This window comes from Rosa rugosa, chromosome 4 (assembly GCF_958449725.1).
Source record: "Rosa rugosa chromosome 4, drRosRugo1.1, whole genome shotgun sequence".
In the NCBI taxonomy this organism is placed as follows: Eukaryota; Viridiplantae; Streptophyta; class Magnoliopsida; order Rosales; family Rosaceae; genus Rosa; species Rosa rugosa.
Genome location: NC_084823.1, coordinates 2,679,386 through 2,699,465, shown reverse-complemented (window position 1 = coordinate 2,699,465; position 20,080 = coordinate 2,679,386). Strand labels below are relative to the sequence as shown.

At 37.0% G+C, this 20,080-nt stretch overlaps 4 protein-coding genes and 1 non-coding gene across 8 annotated transcripts; 2 read left to right on the top strand and 3 right to left on the bottom strand.

The window, feature by feature from the left end:
• Window positions 1–2,151: 2,151 nt before the first annotated feature.
• On the bottom strand, window positions 2,152–4,648 carry LOC133743481 (pentatricopeptide repeat-containing protein At4g18520, chloroplastic). Its single transcript, XM_062171434.1, has one exon. The coding sequence runs from the start codon at window positions 4,384–4,386 to the stop codon at window positions 2,542–2,544; it is 1,845 nt and encodes a 614-aa protein (XP_062027418.1). The 5' UTR covers window positions 4,387–4,648; the 3' UTR covers window positions 2,152–2,541.
• A 2,884-nt stretch (window positions 4,649–7,532) lies between these two features.
• On the bottom strand, window positions 7,533–7,613 carry TRNAL-AAG (transfer RNA leucine (anticodon AAG)). Its single transcript has one exon. It is a non-coding gene; the product is annotated as a tRNA-Leu (tRNA).
• A 54-nt stretch (window positions 7,614–7,667) lies between these two features.
• LOC133743755 (uncharacterized protein At4g37920) lies at window positions 7,668–11,442 on the top strand. The gene is made up of 6 exons (XM_062171786.1): window positions 7,668–7,909; window positions 8,389–8,807; window positions 9,254–9,422; window positions 10,120–10,364; window positions 10,656–10,843; window positions 10,988–11,442. Exons 1-6 carry the CDS (start codon window positions 7,765–7,767, stop codon window positions 11,145–11,147), a joined length of 1,326 nt encoding a protein of 441 aa, XP_062027770.1. The 5' UTR covers window positions 7,668–7,764; the 3' UTR covers window positions 11,148–11,442.
• Window positions 11,443–12,026: 584 nt separating this feature from the next.
• Window positions 12,027–18,001, top strand: LOC133742763 (uncharacterized). 4 transcript variants are annotated; one of them, XM_062170438.1, is made up of 14 exons: window positions 12,027–12,186; window positions 12,448–12,530; window positions 12,620–12,707; window positions 13,322–13,421; window positions 13,519–13,592; window positions 13,674–13,757; window positions 14,012–14,089; window positions 14,328–14,452; window positions 14,717–14,789; window positions 15,325–15,386; window positions 15,462–15,842; window positions 16,383–16,485; window positions 17,038–17,262; window positions 17,731–18,001. In XM_062170438.1, exons 2-13 carry the CDS (start codon window positions 12,448–12,450, stop codon window positions 17,233–17,235), a joined length of 1,449 nt encoding a protein of 482 aa, XP_062026422.1. In that variant the 5' UTR covers window positions 12,027–12,186; the 3' UTR covers window positions 17,236–17,262; window positions 17,731–18,001. The 4 variants fall into 4 exon arrangements, with proteins under 4 accessions (XP_062026422.1, XP_062026423.1, XP_062026421.1 ...); XM_062170439.1 differs by having other exon boundaries at window positions 12,027–12,372; window positions 13,674–13,745; XM_062170437.1 differs by having other exon boundaries at window positions 12,027–12,372.
• A 196-nt stretch (window positions 18,002–18,197) lies between these two features.
• LOC133742766 (uncharacterized) lies at window positions 18,198–20,080 on the bottom strand. Its single transcript, XM_062170442.1, has 3 exons — window positions 19,832–20,080; window positions 19,331–19,483; window positions 18,198–18,821 (listed from the first exon to the last, which is right to left on the bottom strand). Exons 2-3 carry the CDS (start codon window positions 19,445–19,447, stop codon window positions 18,378–18,380), a joined length of 561 nt encoding a protein of 186 aa, XP_062026426.1. The 5' UTR covers window positions 19,448–19,483; window positions 19,832–20,080; the 3' UTR covers window positions 18,198–18,377.

Genomic DNA, 20,080 nt, shown 5'->3' with positions numbered 1-20,080 from the left:
TGCATTATGTTAGTAGCTTAGTTTACTTCCAATAATTCCCTAAGTTTTTTTAAGGACCAATGCACTTTTTGTGCTTCTAGCAGATCTTCTGGAGTAGTACCGAAGGAAGATATATCATTATATGTTACAAGAAGCAAAATAAGACTTCTGTAAGTGTGATCTCAACAAGTAAAATACGCTTGTTGATTTCAAATAAGACTTCTGTAAAGATGATGATAAAAGAATATGATAAGATATATCATTATATGTTACAAGAAGCAAAATATGGTGTTTCTACTTTCTACTCGTACATTCAAAATTGTCATTTGAACCTCACTATATTAGACCTCACACTTACTAGTTACTTTTACCAATATCTAATATGCTAACTATACCTCCCTTATTTTTCCAAAATGCCCTCAGCTCCTAATTTTCTTAATATTAACCACCTTAATTGTATCATTCCGTTTTTCAACTTCTAATCCCTAAATCCTAAAAAATATTTTATTACCCCAAGATTATTGATGGTGATTCTTTAGAGAAAATTTCCAAAAGAGTTCTCAAAGTTCCATAACAGTACTTTGCAAAATTGTGGAATATCATGGTTAATTTGGTTCTCAATTATTAAGTTGTTACTCTTTTCCATAGATTTTAAACCATAAATTAGGGTTTAATGTTGCAGGAGATGGAGAACGAAATTATGAGTTCTTAAGATTTTAGAAATATTAACCATCACAGGTGGTCGAGTTGGTAAGAGCCTCCAGGTGTGGAACCCCCACACCCGGGTTTGAATCCCGCCGACGCTTATTGGAGTTAAATCCCAATATATTCTTGGTGGCCAGGGGGGAGGAAGCGTTCTAACAAGATCCCCTAAGCACGGATTAGTCTCTGGGCCTAAGAAACCTTTGAGGACATCGTGTGATTGCCAAATCAAAAAAAGATTTTAGAAATATTATAAAACGGACTATCTTCCACCCACTGCAATTAATATAAACCATATATAATTAGTTTCAAGACAAAATTAACAAATGGTATATAATTGAAAGTGAAGTAGTAAAATAACTAGCATATACTTACATCCACTTGGTACTCGATGTCATCCGGAATTAGCCATAGATTCTTATACCTTAATAGAGTACAAAACGTCGTGAGGGTGTGGGAAGAGCCCCCATCGTGGAGGTGCCAGGGAATATAAAGTGATGGTTTATTAGCAGACGCCACACTGCAAGGTTCTCAATTATGAGGAGGGCAATCTCCAAGTGGATCAGTTTGAATCTTGTATTGGTCTTTTCCTTCTGAACTGCCATTGTTGCCGGTTAGCTAGTAAGAAACATGTGTCGGCCTATCTAGGGTTTAAGAGGTATGATGATATAGGAGGCCTTGCCCGGCTCTATATTTATAGCCAAGCTACTGCTCGAAGAGTAGGTACTCTTTACCGCATCAAATATGGATAAAGTTTCACAAACATAGACGACGGAGTCCAAATCCGAATAGACCTCTGCTATCTTCTAACTTTGGTTTAATATTTGGTCTGCTATGTAGCTTCTTTGGTTTTAGGGCTTGATTCTAAAAGGTACGATGTGCCGGGTGTGTGCTGAGTAGCTTGTTCTTTGTTTAGGGATATATTGTGTTAGTGGACTTTGTGTAACGACACTTTCTGAGTACTGTTAGAAATGTGTCGTTATTGTACTGCTTGCAATTTTATAAAGGGATGACTTTTTCAACTAAAAAAAGATAATATAACCCTTATTCAATCCATAATATGTTACAAGTTTTATTTCCTGAAACAAATGGGACACATTGTTACTGCCTCATAGCTTCGAGCAAATTGACAATGGGATACCTAGCTAACTAGTAGAGAAGTATGTAGCAAAACGAAATTTATTTATTTATTTGAATAACATAATTTATTTTATTAGAAAATGAGAGTTTTGGATTAAAAATCAAAAGGACTTTGATAGCTACTAATTAAGTTTTGGGTAGGGATAATTAAGCGGCTTTCTTTGGGATTAAATCACACGCAGTGGAGACTCGAAAACTCTAGTTGATTGGCTACTGGTTTGAATTTTATCAAGAAGGCTTAGCTCTACCCAGTTAAAGTTCTTTAAAAATAGACATTTCCCTCAATGATGAAGTTATAACGCCTGAATATGCACACAGTGGAAAGTTCTATGGTACATCATTGCACACCGTATTCATAAGATCTTCCTGCATCTTATAAAGTACACTGTTTCTTAAACTGAAAGTATATTTACAGTAGCTACACTAACAGTATACACTAGTAGTACAGCCTATAGTCTACATGCTAATTGTTCTCATCTAGTGTTCTGTATTTCCCAATTTAGTAACTCAGTAGAGCTGAAGGCTCCATCTCTTCCTAAATATAATGAAGGAGCAAGTGCTATCAGAGATGAGGTCATGGCAATCCAATTTTGACAATTGGGTTTCTCCCATTACTTCATTGGAACATTTCATCCTCGTTCAGTTGATAGGTATGTTGCTTATGGGGGATAAATATGTAATCCAGGCAGCTTAATCTGAATTTCTAATTAGGCAAAAAGATCACCTGGACCGCAGGCTACACACGAATGAAGGATCCTTATCCCACTCAAGATCTCCACATGCAGTGAGAACAGTAGCAAGGATGTAATCATCCAGCTGAAAACCCTCTGCTTGCATTCGATACATGAGCTTCAAAGCCTCTTGACAGTGACCGTTCCTTGCATAACCCACTATCATAGCCTTCCATGATACCAGATTCCGTTCAGGCATGCTGTCAAAAACTTGAAATGCCTCCGTTACATAGCCACATTTTGCATACATGTAAATCAAAGCGCTCCCCACAAACACATTGGACATGGCTGGACTTTTATTTGCAGAGGAGTGAATCAATTGCCCGTGCAGAATGGTTTCCAAGTTAGCACATGCTTTCAATGCAGATGAATAAGTAAATGCATTGGGTTCTACCCCGTCCTCCATCATTTCTTTCAACAACTCAATAGCTTCAGACTCATGTCCAAGATGTGCACAACCAGAAATGATGGCAGTCCACGAGACAACATCTCTGAGAGGCATTTGTTGGAGGACTTTTGTGGCAGTAGAGTAATCCCCACACTTGCAGTAGAACCACACTAGAGTACTTCCTAGATATAAGTTTGTTTCGACCGAGTGTTTGATTATCTGTGCGTGAACTTCCCTACCCATCGGTGAATACCTAATCAATCCACAAGCTCTGAGGATGCTTACAATGGTCAAGTTGTTGACATGTATGTTTCGCCTCTTCATTAGTCGAAAGAGGCATATGGCTTCCTCACTGAGACCCTTCCTTGCATACCCTGCTATAATAGATGTCCATGTAACTGTGTTTCTGTTCCTCATTCCATCAAATACATTTCTCGAGTCTTCAATCTCCCCACACTTTGCATACATATCCACAAGAGAAGTGGCTACAAAAATATCACTCTTGTAAATCTTCTTCACTATGGCACCATGTAACTGTCTCCCAAACCTTAACTCCTTCTCTTCACCACAAGCCTTGAGAACACCGCACACCGTAAACTCATTCGGAGAAAACCCATCACTTAACATCTGCGAGAACAGCGAGAAAGCCTCCCGCCCATGCCCCTGTTGAGAACAAGCAGTTATCATAGTTGTCCAACAAACTACATCCAACTCCGGCATCTGATCAAACGCGCGAAAAGCACATGACAACTCTCCACATTGCGCATACAACTTAACAATAGCGCTGTCAACAATCATGTTACTCCAACCACCTTTTACAATCCCCGCATGGATTTGCCTCCCGAGCTCATAATCCAACCTCTTACAACACAAATTCAACACACACACAAACATATTCCCGTTCGGTTGAATCCCCTCATCAATAGCCTCACTAAACAACCCCAAACCTTCATCATCCAACCCAAATTTCAAGTACCCATTAATAATAGCGGTCCAAGAAACCACATTTCTCACAGCCATTTCGTCGAACACCTTGCGTGCATGGACTAACTTCCCAAAAACCAAATACGCACACATCAAATTATTAAAAACATACGTAACAGGATTGCCTCTACACCTCAAAATAAGCGCATGAATTCTTCTTACTTCGTTTAGACTACGACACGACCGAAGCCAAAGCGCAAGCAGATAGGGTCTTAAGCTCTGGCTGAGTGACCGTGTATCGGAGAATTCGGCATCTGGGTTTTCTGGGGACCTTAAATCTTGAACAGCGTATGCAGCAGATGGGATTTCAGAAAAAGAAGAACGAAAATTAGAGGGGGTTCTGTTGTTTATGGTTCTTGAATTTGAATGCTTTATTGGTTTTGGTGGTTGAATAGAGAAGAGAGAAGGCGTTTGATAGAGATTGAAGCCAATATGTGGTGGCAGAAAAGTTGGCGAAAGCATTGCCTACTGTTTATGCAGGTTTGAAAATGGCGCGAAACAAAGAAGGAGCAAAATCTGAGTTTGAGAAAGGTGAGCTCCGGTGTAGATGTCAGCTCATTTCCAAATGGGTCAAGTAGAAAGTTGCACCTTCCCAAAATATCGCGTCTGAAACAAAAGGTTGTATTTTTATGCTGAGAAAATATCCACGCTAACACATTTAAGAATAGTTCTCCGAATTCTCGGTTGTTGATGTAATAAAAAAACTACCATATATAATTCATGATAAATTTAAAATTAGACGCATGGAATGAATTAGTGTATATATTCTGACAATATGAATGTAGAAATGAACTGCACCTTGAATCAGATTAGCGGAGCATTTAATGCCTGAATTGCACTGTGTCATTTTATTTTCTCTTCGAATGTTCTTGTAAGTTAAGTTTGTAGTTTCTTACGCTTCGTGTGAGAGGTGCTCCTAGCTTTGTTCCAACTTCCCTAGTGATGTTACTTTCATTATTATTTTTTGGTTATCATCTATACTTGGATCGTATGCATGAATTACAAGGCATATTGCAATCAGTCAAAATGACTCGACTGTGACTGAAAGAGACTGAAATTTTACTACAGTAAACGGTAAAATCTTAATTCTTCTCTTATATGCAATCCTCTATGTGTTCTCTACTGAGGTAAAGATAAAATGAAAATCCTATGATTGAACAGGGATTTAAGACCCTTTATAGGCATAGTGAGACATAAAATTAAAAATATGAGGAAACTTTCACATTCATCAAGAACTCCCACCCCAATTAAATTTTTTTTATAGAATGAAGCAATTGCATTTAACTGTACTGGTTGAAATTATAATATATTAAAATATGTTAAGACTTAAAACAAACTAAACTTTGTCCCCTTGGTTAAATATTATACCAATTTCGCAAGGAAAACTCTATGACGCTCTCTCTCTCTCAAGAGTAACCCTAAGGCCGTCATCGATCTTGCTTGATGGCGGTGCTGCAAACTTTCTGACTCTCAACAAAGAGGTTTCCCGGCCACGTAGTGACTCAGGCTCTTGGAATTGGAAGGGGGGCAGCGCTTCTCTTTCTACTTCCCTCCTCGGCGGCAACGGCGATTGGTTTCGCCGGTGCTCCTTGAATTCATGTGTGGATCGGCTTCGTCTTCTTGGCAGACCGAAGCCTCAGATGGTGGTCATCTTGGCTGCGTTGCAGCAAGTCTCCTCTCCTCTATGGTCCGGCGGAGTAGGGACTTTCGGCGCCGGATCTGTCTTGTTGTGGGTGACAAAGAATTGGAAGCTGCTTAGCACAAGGCTGGCTTTGATACCGAGCTTGGTTTCTGACGGCAGTGGCGGAGACGGATTAGTGCAGGCAGCTAACTATGGTGGTGCCGGTGCCGGAATGCACACAGGTTGCCCAACACTGATGGCAACACTGAGGTGGAATTCTTCTCCCCTAGGGTTTGCTCTCGTTGGGTTGGTTGGGCCTTGCATTGGGCTGCCTATTCATTGTGGGCCTTGGATTGGAGGATTTGCTACATGGGCTTCCTTCTGGGCTAAGGTGGATTGGAGGTTTTCTATTTGGGAAGTTCTGATGAATGAAGAGGGAGTGGATGGCGACACGTCATCCTCTACTCCAAATGAAAAAATCTTGGTCGCAAAGACCAGTTGCTCTGAGGGTCATTTTTACTTTATTGCTTCGAAGTTTCTAGGTTTTTGTTTGAAATAATGGTGCGTAGACTTTCTAAAAGGTGGGTGTATTGGGAGTATTTTGGGTTCTTATTCTTGTTTAGAATAGGAGTTTTATGGTACTCTGAGGAACGATTCTTTCTGTTGACTCCATAGGGATGTTTCGTTTTTGTACTACTTGTTGAATCTATATAATGGGTTGAGCTCTTTTGATCAAAAAAAAAAAAAAAAACTAAACTTTGTCCCTCCAAGAGACATCCGATAAAATTGAAATGATAAAACAAACCAAGCTCTTCAAAATATAAGCAAGAGATATGAGATTGAACATTAACCATAAACATCACAACGTAATTACATTATTGAAAAGATGTATATCATGTTTACCCCTATGGTTTTATGAGAGGAGGAAAACATGAAAACTTCTCAATTTTATGTTTTTTTTTTTGGTATATTTTATTTGAGAAATTTTATGTACACATTCCTATCTACTCAACATATACTCCCTAATTTTTTTTTTTCAATTTTTCTTTTAAAGTTCCTCTAATGCTCCTCTATTAACTAAAAAAAAAGAGGCTATTAGTTTTCGCTCAAACCATGCCTCCAAACTCTTTCTCTTGTGGCCTATATTGACCTCTCTAAAAAATTCAAATAGTTCATAGATGTTGAGTTTCATACCGCTGACGTTCAAGGTTCTTCATTTCACAATTCTTGATACATGGAGAGTTTTAAGGCTTATTAATTATTATGGTCTCTTGATTTGTGATTCTTACGGATTCTTGGAAGAATGAGACTGTTTGCAATTATTCAAGTATCAACAAGATTTTTTTTCATGAAAGAAATTAACAAGGATGGTGGTGGAGAATAAGAATGTGTGTTTTATTGGATTATGATGACTTATAAGGTTTAGCATCTCTCTTCTACTTCAACATCGTCGTCCCATCATCCTTATATATGTATCAATGTTCATCAAATTCATAGAAAAGTAAAAAATTTAATTCATATCATAGAAGTACATTTTGGGATTATGAAAAGTTCAAAAAAGTTGAGAGGAGAGTGATGTGTATTAAGAATATTGGAGTATGTATATACAATTTCTCTTTCTATTTTTACCAGAATAATTCTAGCAGATAATTTCATTATGAGTTTTTAATTTTATTCTAAAGGGTATTTTAAACGTTGTAAAATTTGGTGAAACTTTTAACACCAAACTTTGACTTCCCTCCGCATCTCCAAAAGGTGAGTCTAGCTACCACTTCAACTACATCAACCCCCTCAAACTTTAGGCCTAGGCATGCTTAATACGAACCTAAGCGGTTATCTCTAGAGTGTTACTTCCGAAAAATATCTCTTCAACTACATCAACCACCTCAAACTTTAGGCCAAGGCATTCTTATTATTTTTATCTCTAAAAAATATTATTTTTATCTGTTCCTAAAATTGAGAAAAACAGAAAAAACAAAAAGCAAATTGTTGAGAGTGGGATTTGAACCCACGCCCTTTCGGACCAGAACCTTAATCTGGCGCCTTAGACCAACTCGGCCATCTCAACATTGATGAACAAAATTTATTCTACGTTATTCCTCTTTCCACATACCCCCTTTTTTCAGTTCAAAACAAAAACCCCTACTCTTTCCGTGTTGCAAAGGTTTACCATTTCTATTCCTCACTCTCTGAGACCAATTCAATTTGGCGCATATTCTATGGAGGTTTCTACAGCCACACTCCAACCCTCTTGCTCTTTCCCGCTAAGAGCCCCTAAAACAATTACCAGTGACCGCGGGTCTTCTCTATCTTTCATCAGAACTTCGTCTAAAAACTCCTCCCTATCCTCTAAACCCATCAAAGGTATCTACTTTTTACCAGTTTTCATTCGAAAGTTACATGCTTGAGTTAAAGTTTGAATTTTTATTTAACTGGGTATTGTTAATTTGCTCTATGCTTGCTAGAAATTGTGTTTTCTGGGCTCTAGTTAACTGCTGTAGTCTGTTAACATAGTATCAAAACCCTGTGTATGTCAATTTTCAAAGTAAGAAGTGAAAGTTATATACATGCTTGAGTTAAAGTTTGAATTTTTTTTTAACCGGGTATTGTTAATTTGCTCTATGCTTGCTAGAAATTGTGTTTTCTGGGCTCTAGTTAATTGCTGCAGTCTGTTTTCTGTGTCTGTTATTTTTCAAAGTAAGAAGTGAAAGGAATGTGCAATTTGTGTCCAACAAGCATCAAAGGATATGTGAATTACCTTTTGTAATAGATGGGTTTAGGGTCTTTGTTGCTGTTTTGATATTGAAGTCATTGTATAACAGATAGCTGTTATGAAATTGTAGGTTTTCAGTTACTAGTTAAACCGGTCAGGTTGCGGCGGCTATCGGTTGTTGCAGCTGTTGTTGGTGATAAAACTTCAGTGCCAAGTGATTGTTCTAGTGGGGAAGAGTTGTCTGTTTCTGATTCTTCTGATCCTACTTTGGTTGGAGATGAACATGGAGGAAATGGTGAGAAGGGGGAAGAGGAAGGTGGTGTTGGGTCCTTGGATGACCACAAAATGACCCGAATATGCGATAAGCTTATTGAGGTTTTCATGGTTGACAAGCCCACTCCAACTGACTGGAGAAGATTATTGGCTTTCAGTAGGGAATGGGATGATATCAGGCCTCATTTCTTTAAGCATTGTCAGGTCCGAGCAGATGCTGAGGATGATCCTGGAATGAAGCATAAGATACTTCGGCTTGGGCGGAAATTGAAGGAGGTAGATCTAAGTTCTAACCTTTTAATTATATGGACGAACCTAGAGTGACACCACCATAGTACGGATTACTTAAATGTCTTCTATTCAGCTATATTGTGTTTTCGCATGTAATGGAAAGAGTTCAATTTTGTATAGTGTTTGGTGTACAAGTGATTTGAGCCTGGTTGTAGTTTTATTTTCCCATGAGCTTAACTGCTGGTTCCTTAGTCAGATTTAACTCAAGAAAATTGTGGGTCTTTCTTCTTGTGAAGATAACTTTTTGGGAGTTAAGAACTGAACTGTTGGTTATAATATATGGATAGAGAAGTGTAATGAGGAGTTTTGTGATCTATGTTTCACCCTGCATGACTAGTTTGAGGAAAATGAGAACTGTTGGTTATATTTGTTTGAGTTTGTTCTGACTTGTGCTTTTAAACTAACAATGTTTGGGTGCTTCTCTTTCACAGATTGATGAAGACGTGCAAAGACACAATGAACTGCTTAAAGTTGTTAGAGGGGCTCCATCAGATATCAGTGACATAGTTGCCAGACGTCGCAAAGATTTCACAAAAGAATTTTTTGTGCATCTTCACACAGTTTCTGAGTCCTATTATGAGAATCTAGAAGAGCAAAATGGTGAGATTGTATTCACTACATGATGATACATTATCACTGAATTATGCACTTTTGCCAAACATGTTTTGATTAACATTTTCAGTGCCTTATTCCTGAAGCATGGTTAGAAATATTGGTTGGTCATTATCATTTTGATCCTATGTTATTGGCATATCATTTAATTCATTAGTAAAAAAAGTCAAAATATTTGCCTTCATTTAATAACACAATACAGCTCTCATCTAATCCAGTGTATGTGGTAAACTGGCAAATAGCATTCAGATGACTCAGCGCTGGTTGATTTAATAAGTATAATTTGCAAAAGTACAATGCCAACTTAATTGAAGATTCATTGACATGTTATGCTTCACACAAACATCTGATTTCAGAATTTTCTGTTTAAATGTTTAATATGACCATAAAGGTGTGACAATATCAAATGTACTTAGCTTAGTTGTGTTGTAGTAATATGAACATTGACATCAAAGTATTATCTAGGCCAGCGTCAAGAAGGGCCTTATAGATATCAAAGGCACCACATACCATACCAACCATATCATGAAATCTGCTGCATTACCATCGATAATATTTTGAAGTTGATAAAATCATAGATGTTGGTATACATTCTATGCTAAGTAAATGTGTGAAGCTTTAGTATTTCTTAACCATTCTGTCTTGTTTGAAAATTGATAAGAGTTTCTTTGTTGTATGAGTGTAGCTTTGGCAAGCATTGGAAATACGTGCTTGGCAGCTGTACAAGCATATGATTCTGCAACCGAAAGCATTGAAGCACTGAATGCTGCAGAGTTGAAATTTCAAGATATTATTGACTCTCCTTCTGTTGATGCTGCTTGTAGGAAGATAGACCACTTGGCTGAGAAAAATCAACTCGACTCAGCATTGGTTATGATGATTACAAAAGCTTGGTCAGCTGCTAAGGAATCGAGCATGACAAAAGATGAGGTAAATGATGGCTTGCCTGATAAACACTGCTCTTTGTATAGTTCTAAATTTCTAATAAAGTGGTTGCAGCACTATTATGGCAAACCAATGCATTCTTATGCATAAAGAGACGAGTATAATTCTGTCTCCTAATATCATACACAGTAGAAGTCACCTCAAACAGTTTTAGTTTTGATTTGAACATTATGATGATTGGTGGTCCTAAAAGTAGTTTTTATGAACTCACAGACGCTTCTTAGTTAAAGTATGATCACCTCAGCTGCTGCTAACTTTTATGCCCTTTTTGATTAGGTAAAAGATGTATTATATCATTTGTATGTAACTGCAAGAGGTAATCTTCAGAAGCTCATGCCAAAAGAAATTCGGATAGTTAAGTATCTGCTCACAATTGACGATCCGGAGGAGCGGCTGTCTGCCTTACAAGATGCATTTACCCCGGGAGAGGAACTGGAAGGGAAGGATGTAGATAACCTCTACACGTATGCATCAAGAACTCAGTTACTCTTACTAATTAGCTTCTAGATATCTATACATTTGTTTGTTGTATTAAGTTCAACCACAATCCGCAGATCTTCGCAGCACATTGAATGATGCTCCTTTTCTTTTCTTATTATATTTCTCAGGACCCCCGAGAAGCTTCACACCTGGATAAAGGCTGTCGTGGATGCTTATCATTTGAGCAGGGAAGGTACTCTAATAAGGGAAGCAAGGGACCTGATGAATCCAAAGATCATCAAAAAACTGGAGGACCTGCAGAAGGTAGTCGAAAACAAGTTTTTGTAACCGAGGGCATATACACCATCAACAGTATGCGTCTACATGTTAAAGATCAACACTACTGGTCTCCCGGACCCTTGCCCCGAGTCTCTGGAGTTACAGTTTACGTTCTTGGTGGCATGAACTGTGAAGCTAGAAGAATTAGACATCAAATGATTTGTCAGCCTTATAGGTTATAACTGCTGCAGTTTGTTGGATTTTTTGTAGTGTGATGCACAGCAGCCCCTTTTTCGTTGTATACCACAGCTTTGTATGGTTACAGACTCATAAGTTCTTCTAACTATAAATCAAATTGCAAGTCTATCTCTTTCCTCCAAAAAAAAAAAAAGAAAAAGAAATCACAGGTTGAAGGTTAACAGCTAGAACTCCCAAAACAACCTAGCACAACCCAGTTTACAACTTCAATGTGATGTAAGAAGAGCAATTTAATGCCCTAAAGTAAACAAAGTTGATAATAATTTACGAGCATGTCGACCTTGATCATATTATTGTAGGCTAATTTGCAGTTTCCAGAAACTTTTAATGTTTTTTTTTTTAACCGCATGCACTATACTATTCAAAAAGTCTCAATTTCATTATCTAAAAAATAACTTAGCTAGAACTTACTCTTGTGTTGAAATAACTGCTACCATGAACTTATCCTTTTCCTGGTAACATTAAGATCTACTGGCGACAACTTTTAATCTTACGAAAAAATTACTCTCGTAAAAGTCCTATATGTGTAAAATGTTACTCTGATGGGGCGAAATTGTGACATTTTGAACAAATAGGGCGGAATGTGAAAAACTTACATACTCAAAGGTGCAAACTTTAAATAACAAAACTGTAATTTTACTCTTATTATTATATTTGTTTCTCCTTCTCCTTCATAGATTTCCGTGCCAAATGGCCCATAATTTTATATCAGAATGACCAAAAATCCCAATTCTTCGTCGCCTTAAAATCACACTCCTTTTTTTTCTTTTCTCATTTTTTGCGCGCAAAATTTAAAACCCTGGATTATTATTGATCGCCACCGACGACGACTCCGCCACCGTCGCCGCCTGTAAGCCACATCTTCCTCAATTCTCTTCCCCTAATTCTTCATCACTTCTCCATATGAAAGTTCGCAAATTCAGAGTTCTAGGTTGAATTCACACGAATTCTGAATTCGAATTGCAATATCTTAGTGGATGTGGTTTTCGATCCTCGCTCCGTTTCGGTTTTGCTTCTGCTTGCATCAATCGCTCAGGTAAAACTAGAATTTGGATTCTGATATTTGCAATTAATTAATTTTTTATAAGTTTTTTAATAATTTGGAAACCAGATGACGAACAAGAAATCCAGTAATTGTGCAATTTGTGAGAATTCGAATCTCGCATCCATCTGTGCTGTCTGTGTCAATTACAGGTATGATATTTTTGCATTGTGAATTACTCAGAGTAACTATAAAGCTTAGTTGATGTAATGGAGGCTTGTAATGGATGTGTGTGTTTCAGATTGAATGATTACAACAATTCTTTGAAGGCACTAAAGAGTCGTCGCGATTCCTTGTATTCGAGATTGAGTGATGCGCTTGTCGCAAAGGTTTGTTATCTTCTGCTGCTGCCTTGGAAGGACTTTGATTGCTCTTTCTTTTAAGCTGTTTCGCTTTTTGTACATTGCACCGCAGGGGAATAGTATATTGAGGTAGAATTCTATGTGGTGGTAAGCATAGAAGTGCAAATGATCTGTGATATAAAAGTTTAGAAATTGCTGCGGTATCTGACACGATTGGAATTTGATAGTGTTTCAATGAGGTGCTGATTTTGTGCCACAGAAGTATCACTAAAACGAAAGTATACAGTGGATCCAAACTTGGGTTCTGGACTCTAGATAGTAGATAGGCTCTGTGTAGGATTAGGATTATGGTTAGCACCGTGAAATTATTACATTAGTTATTATAATGATGCTATTGTAGAAAAATAAGGATACACGTTCAACTTTGTTTAATTGCTTTATCTTGAATGAATCTTTGATAACCAAGTATATTCCCTTTTTTAAAATAAATAAATAAATAAATTAAGAGAAAGTCATTGGGATCATCCACTTTGTAGCACATGCAATCATCAGAATTTTGTACATATGATGTCAAACTACTATTTATGTTTTGGAAGGCACCCTGCTAAATTATTTATACTGATGTATTGTACATTTGTCAGGGTAAGGCAGATGATCAACTAAATTGGAGAGTGCTTCAAAATGAGAAGCTCGTAAGGTTGAGGGAAAAGCTCCGGCGTAATAAAGAACAACTTGCGCAAGGTTAGATGCCTGTTATGAAAAATATTTCTAGTTTGATATTAGTCATTTTTCTTTTCTTTTTTATGGATTTGTTATACTGATTGAGTGAGAGCTACAGGGAAGGCTAAGATTGAGAAGACATCCTATGATCTAAAAGTCAAGTATGGGGTGCTTGAATCAGCCCTCTCTATGGTACAACACAGTAATCTTGTATTTCATTCCATTAGTCAATCTTTGAGATACATGCTGACTTCTAACTTTTTGTATTTGCAGCTAGAAAAAAATCGTGCTGAACAACTGGAGAAGTTCTATCCTAATCTTATATGCACTCAGAGCTTAGGGCATGTAAGAAAATTGGTACTAATTTAAATGTAGATTTACTTTTGTGCGTTATTCATTAATGGAAGTTATATGGAAAAGTCGTATATCCTTATCAGTATCAGAAGATGTGAAATAGTGTATATTTACTTTGGCCTATATCAGTTTGTTTTTCTGCTATTTTGAGGGGTGGGAGATTTATCTCTGTTATATAGTTTATTTTGTCCTCTACTAGACTGTGTGTTATTATCTGCACAAGAAGTTTGGTTTCTAATAAATTATCTGAATTGCAGATGGCAATTACATCTGAACGTCTTCATAAACAGTCGGTGGTTATAAAACAAATATGCAAGTTGTTTCCCCAACGTCGGGTAAGCAACTGTGAAACTGGATTATGCGCATGACTTATAAGTTCTATTAAGGATTGTGAACTCAATTGTTGAATGTGAATTTCAAATCTTGGTAACAATGAGACAATGAACTTTCCATAGCTTCACTACATTTTGGGGCTGGCTTGTGAATAATCATTGGCATTTATATTACCTTTATACAAGTCTTGTGTTCGCATAGTTTAAATCCAATCAGTTTCATGTTCATTCTTTCTTTTAGGTGACTGTAGACGCAAAGAGGAAAGAGGGCTCTGGTGGTCAATATGACCAGATTTGCAATGCATCGTTGCCAAGAGGGCTAGATCCACACTCAGTTCCCTCAGAAGACCTTGCTGCTTCTTTGGGGTAATTTCTCTTTAAGATTATATATATGTAGATAAGCTTTGAAGCATGATAATATGTTGGTACTGGATAACAAGATAGTTTTCATAACACTGAGAATCACCCTAAATAGCTGCAGATATTGCTCTTCTTTTTGGGTGCACATTAGTATTTTAAAATTAAAGTAATCTTCTTTCTTTATAGTTAGATCCTCTATAGTTGGATCATGTTTAACTTTGGAGATGTTGTGCTTTGCACTAATAACTGACCTTTTTTGTTGGAAAACAGATATATGGTTCAACTCTTGAATCTTGTTGTTCAGAACTTAGGTGCTCCAGCCCTTCATAACTCAGGTTTTGCGGTAAGCTATGTTCATCCTCTATATAATGGCTTAAAGTTTCTATCAAGACTATGGTTTGAATATAATCATGTCTTTTTTGCTCTTCGCTACACCTCAACGTCTAGATCTACCATGCACCAACTCTTTTAAGGGTTTGGAAGTACTATTGTGACTATATGATATGAAAGTGTTTTCTATTGAAGCACTTGAAATATGTAGTTTACAATCTGAGAAAGTTTTCGCAGATTGTGTATTTTGGAAATACTCGTGACTATATGATATCAAAGCTATTAATATGTACAATGAAAATGATTAGTATTTAGACTCATTAAATTGCTTTGGCTTATGACTTGTTTTGGTCTTCCTCAATTGTGTTCATGAAAGCATATCTTCATTGAGAACATCTTCCAGTGAAATCTTCTTACTTTCTTTTTCTCATGGTATGTTTTTCTTCTGAAAAGACATATCAAGCTTCATCACTAACTAAGCTCTTCATTTGGTATTTGAGGATTACTTTGACCTCCAGTTGTCTTATAAGAATGGGTCTTTATTTCAGGGTTCTTGCTCTCGTATATGGCAAAGAGATTCTTATTGGAATGCACGCCCTTCTTCTCGGAGGTACTTCGCTAGAGATATTCTTTGACAGTGGAGGAACTATATTTCTGTTGACTGACAGAGTTGGTTTTATTGCAGCAATGAATATCCGCTATTTATTCCACGTCAAAATTATTGCTCTACTAGTGGGGAAAATTCGTGGTCTGATAGAAGCTCGAGTAATTTTGGTGTTGCTTCAATAGAATCAGAGAGGAAACCCCGTCTGGATTCTTCTGGAAGTAGTAGCTTTAATTATTCTTCTGCTTCTGCACATTCTGTTGAAACCCACAAAGATTTGCAGAGAGGAATTTCACTTCTCAAGAAAAGTGTGGCATGCATTACAGCATACTGTTATAACTCACTATGTTTAGATGTCCCTTCAGAAGCATCTACCTTTGAAGCATTTGCAAAGTTGCTGTCGACCTTATCTTCTTCCAAGGAAGTCCATTCAGTTTTTTATTTAAAAATGGCTTGTTCAAGGTACACTGTCCCACAATGCCTTTGTGAGTTGTGTTCTGTTTCTCCATTTCAGTTCTATTATGCATAGACCACTTTTTAACATTGTTGGATAAGCATGCAGTAATTCAGGAGTATTTTCCTGCAAGTTAGATCATTGTGATTTTTGTAACTTAAAGCATTCTATGTCAAGTGAATGTAGCATAAAAAAGTGTTTTCTTAAACTTAAAAAGAGCAAAGCTTATTGACTTATTTCTACGTATTTTAAAATTTTTAATTTGTCTTCTCTCAAAACATCTGAATGTTGAAAATCAAAAGTGTACATTAAATTGTTTTTCGTTGGAACAATTTTTTTTACAATAAACTGATGTGTGGCTGCTTATGCTAAAATGTACTATAATTGCCTCTTAGTTTATCAGTGTACCATGGATTTTGAACTCTTGGCATCATTTTTCCTGGACTGGGAAATGTTTCCTAATACTCGTATGATTTCTAAAGAAATCTACTTTACATGCATGCATGGCTTACTGATAAACATTAATCGGACTCTCCTTTAATTTTCAGGTCATGTAAGCAAGTTCAACAATTGAACAAATCTGTATGGGATGTGAACTCTGCCATATCTTCGACCACTCTACTGGATAGTGCACATGCAATGACAATGACGGTATGTCTGGGCTTCAACTCTGTTTATTTTGTAGATTACTAGATTTTGTCTTTTTAGCTAAGGGACATTTGCCTTAGGTTAATCAACAACGTAACACGATTACACACTGATATGGTACCTGCTTCTTTCTTGTGGCTTCTAAGAGATATTCCTATTCATAACCACAATGATATTTGTCCTTTTTTTTTCCTCCCTTGCTAGCCATAATTGTAATATCTTAATTGTCGGCTGTTGGCATCTGTTGTCAATGATCTGGTGCATTGACAACGTGGCCCAAAAAGGGTCATATAAACATTATTAATGCATAACCTTCACTGGTACCTAAGTTTAACTGCGTACTATATACATGGAAGGCCCAGAATTGCTATTCTTAGTATTCTATAATGCTCATTACATATCTCAGTTTTGTGTAGTATCTAATTTACACCTCTTAGGTTCTTAGAATCATAGCAATAATAAACAATTTGGTTAGTGTTGAATTGATATGCTGCTGTACTTTACATGCATGATATACCATACCCTTTTCTTCATACTCTTGTTTTCCCTTCGCAGAAAAACTTCTGTGAAAATAATATTCCTAATTATGCCACCAGCTTCCTTTCTTCGACTGAGATGTCTGATTCTGGGAAGAATGAATGCATGATTGAGGGGTGGGATCTTGTGGAACATCCGACTCTTCCTCCACCATCCCAATCTGAAGATATTGAGCATTGGACTCGAGCGATGTTTATTGATGCAACAAAGACATGATTTGGTGCTAATGCAGTCTTTCTTATTGTAAGTTACTGTTTGGATAGTCTTGTCTAAAACCTACCTTTTTACTGAAATAAAATGAAACCACTACCTTCTATTGATAATTGAAAGGCACATCTTTTATGGGAATTGTATACTGCCAAGGAGTTTTACATGCAATGGAAGCAAAAAATTTAAACTTGGTTTAGACTAGTATTTTGTGATTTGTCTCTTATTTCTTGGACCCTAATGGCATGTTTGATGAGTTTGAGTTTTGTACCAAGGGCTAGAGTTCAGTAGAACCTGATACATCTATTACAGTGTTACGCTGATATCTCTGTATATTACTTGAATCTGAACCATCATAATGCTGATACAATTTTTTCTATGTTTGTATGTATATTGCTAAGCTTCTTTGAGTATCCTCCCACATTCTTTACCTCTGTTGTTCTTGGCTTTGTTCCCTTCCCCGACCATCTGAAATTGTAAACCTCTTCTGTTTTCTCTTGACAGGTATGTCGAAGTTGATACTCGAACAAAAGGTAAGACTGCATGGACCAACAAGTCTGGGAATGAACTTTGTTCAATGTGAATAGAAATGATCTCTGTGGTTGTTATATATGTAAATTAAATAGATTAAGGGTTTTTTATCCCCTTCATTTTATTGTTATTACTATATCCTTGTTCATAAGATTCATTATGCTATATCCTTGGATTTAATCAAGATAACAGATGTATTTATGTTGCCAGCTTAATGTATAGAGGGTATCCTTAATTTTGGGTATGATCTTGTTAGTACAAATGAAGCGATGAGTGTTGATTGCTAGCTTTCGTCCCTTTTTGAAGGGTGTAGAGGTGTTGATTCATACCGTCTCCCAAAGTGCCTTTTCCACCTATTTTTCAATTTATTTTTCTTGGTAAATATTATTGCAAGAAATAACCTTCTGATGCATAACTGCGATTTTCAAAATTAAAGCATCTTTTTAAGTTTTAACAGAAAACTGCGCCCATTTTTTTCTTTTCTTTTCATTTAATTAGACCATAAAATGTCTAGAAATACAACAGAATTAGCCTAAATAGTTCTGGGACGGAAGGTTCCCTATTTAAAGGAGTACAAAGTTAAACAGCATTCTTGCATAGTTTTGATAACCAGGAAAAGTTCACTTTTTCCGCTTCTTTGGGGGCTGAAGGGCCTCTTCTTCTTCGTCTTCTTCATCATCAGGTTCATCTTCTTCTACAATTTCTTCCTCATCCTTGTCCTCACCTTCATCCTCGTCCTCGTTGTCTTCATCTTCATCATCATCCTTGTCCTCATCTCCATCTACTTCGCCATCATCATTATCATCACGGTTGTTGATATCCTCCTCCTCTTCATCTTCTTCACCCCCATCGCCTCCAGCCCCAGCTTTGGAACTGTTGTTGCTTTTACCATTAGAATTGTTCCCAGCTCCTTCTTCATCTTCAGAAGATGGCTCCTCTTCGGGGTCCCCAAAGCCACCATCATTGTTCTTTTCTTCATCACCATCAACTGCTTCCGAGTAGGAATATTCATTCTCATTGGCTCCTCGGTTTTTTGGTCCACAAGTTGAGAGCTGGAAAGGATCCTGTAACCAAAGGATAAAGATGCAATCCAAAACTGTAAGTCAAGAAAGCACACAAAGGAAACATTGAACATACACATGAAGGCCAGTTTGGGTAGGATTGATTAATAATAACCTTGGAATTCAAACTCTATGCTCTGCATGTAATTTTGGAAATCTGAAGAAACACTACTTTTTTATACCTAAACGAATCTAGAAGTCTCCCCACTTTTTGGATCGGAAGAGCCAAATATGTCATCGAAATTCATTTCCTTTTCTTTGTCAAGTCTTCTTTTTTGATGAGCTTTTTCTTTCTCAAGTTGGCATATACCCTTTAGCAAATTATTTTTGTGTCATTATTTTCAAGAAAATATAATTAAGCTAACAAACTAATTAAATTAAATAAATGAAAAACATCCTCGGAGAAAAAAAAGAAAAAGAAGGTATATTTTTGAGGCCTTGACCTCTAAACCATTTTGTTTCTTAATTTTCCGAATTGGACAAAATATAAGAGAGAGAAGAAACAAACTGACCTGAGCTAAAGACAGCAAGGCTGAGGTAAGCAGAGTGGCAAGAACATCCCAAGCGCACGTCAGCAACCAGACCTCTCCAACCCTAACCTCACCATGACCACTCTTTTTGGTCTCCATTTGTACGGACGGACTCAACGTACAAGAACAAAATCCCTGTCAAGTAGACAAAAACATAGAAGACAATTAGATCTGTTCCCACTGTAGGATCTCTCTCACAAAACTAAGGTAGTAATACTACGTACATAAATATTCTATGAAAAATTTCTGGAAAAAAAAAAATAAATGAAATGAAATTCTAATTAGCAGGAAGACTAGCCCCAGCAGTATGATATTTTCTGATAAAGGCGATTTTTTTTTTGCTGTAATTAGATCAGATGAGGTAGCTCAGGCAACGGTGAAAAAACCAAAGAGAAAGGTAGAGAAATGGTAAGTACGTATGATATAGAAGAGAAAGTGAGAATTAGAAAATGGTGAAGCAAAAAAGAGAAGTGGTTATATTACCTGAACCTGAAGTTTAAGCTGAAGGTGGAGACCGAGCAGAGAGAGTCGTACTGAGCTTCGTCTTTGGTTGGTTTGGTTTGGTTTGCTTAGAGATCTGAACTGTGAAGTAAAGACTAAAGAGAGTGAGTAGTCGTTCTGAAGCTTTCGGTCGTTAAGCTAGCGTTGGAATCACTTTGATTCTCCACCGTCGGATTTTGATCCTGCAGAGAGAGAGAGAGAGAGAGAGAGAGATAACCAAACCTTTTTCTC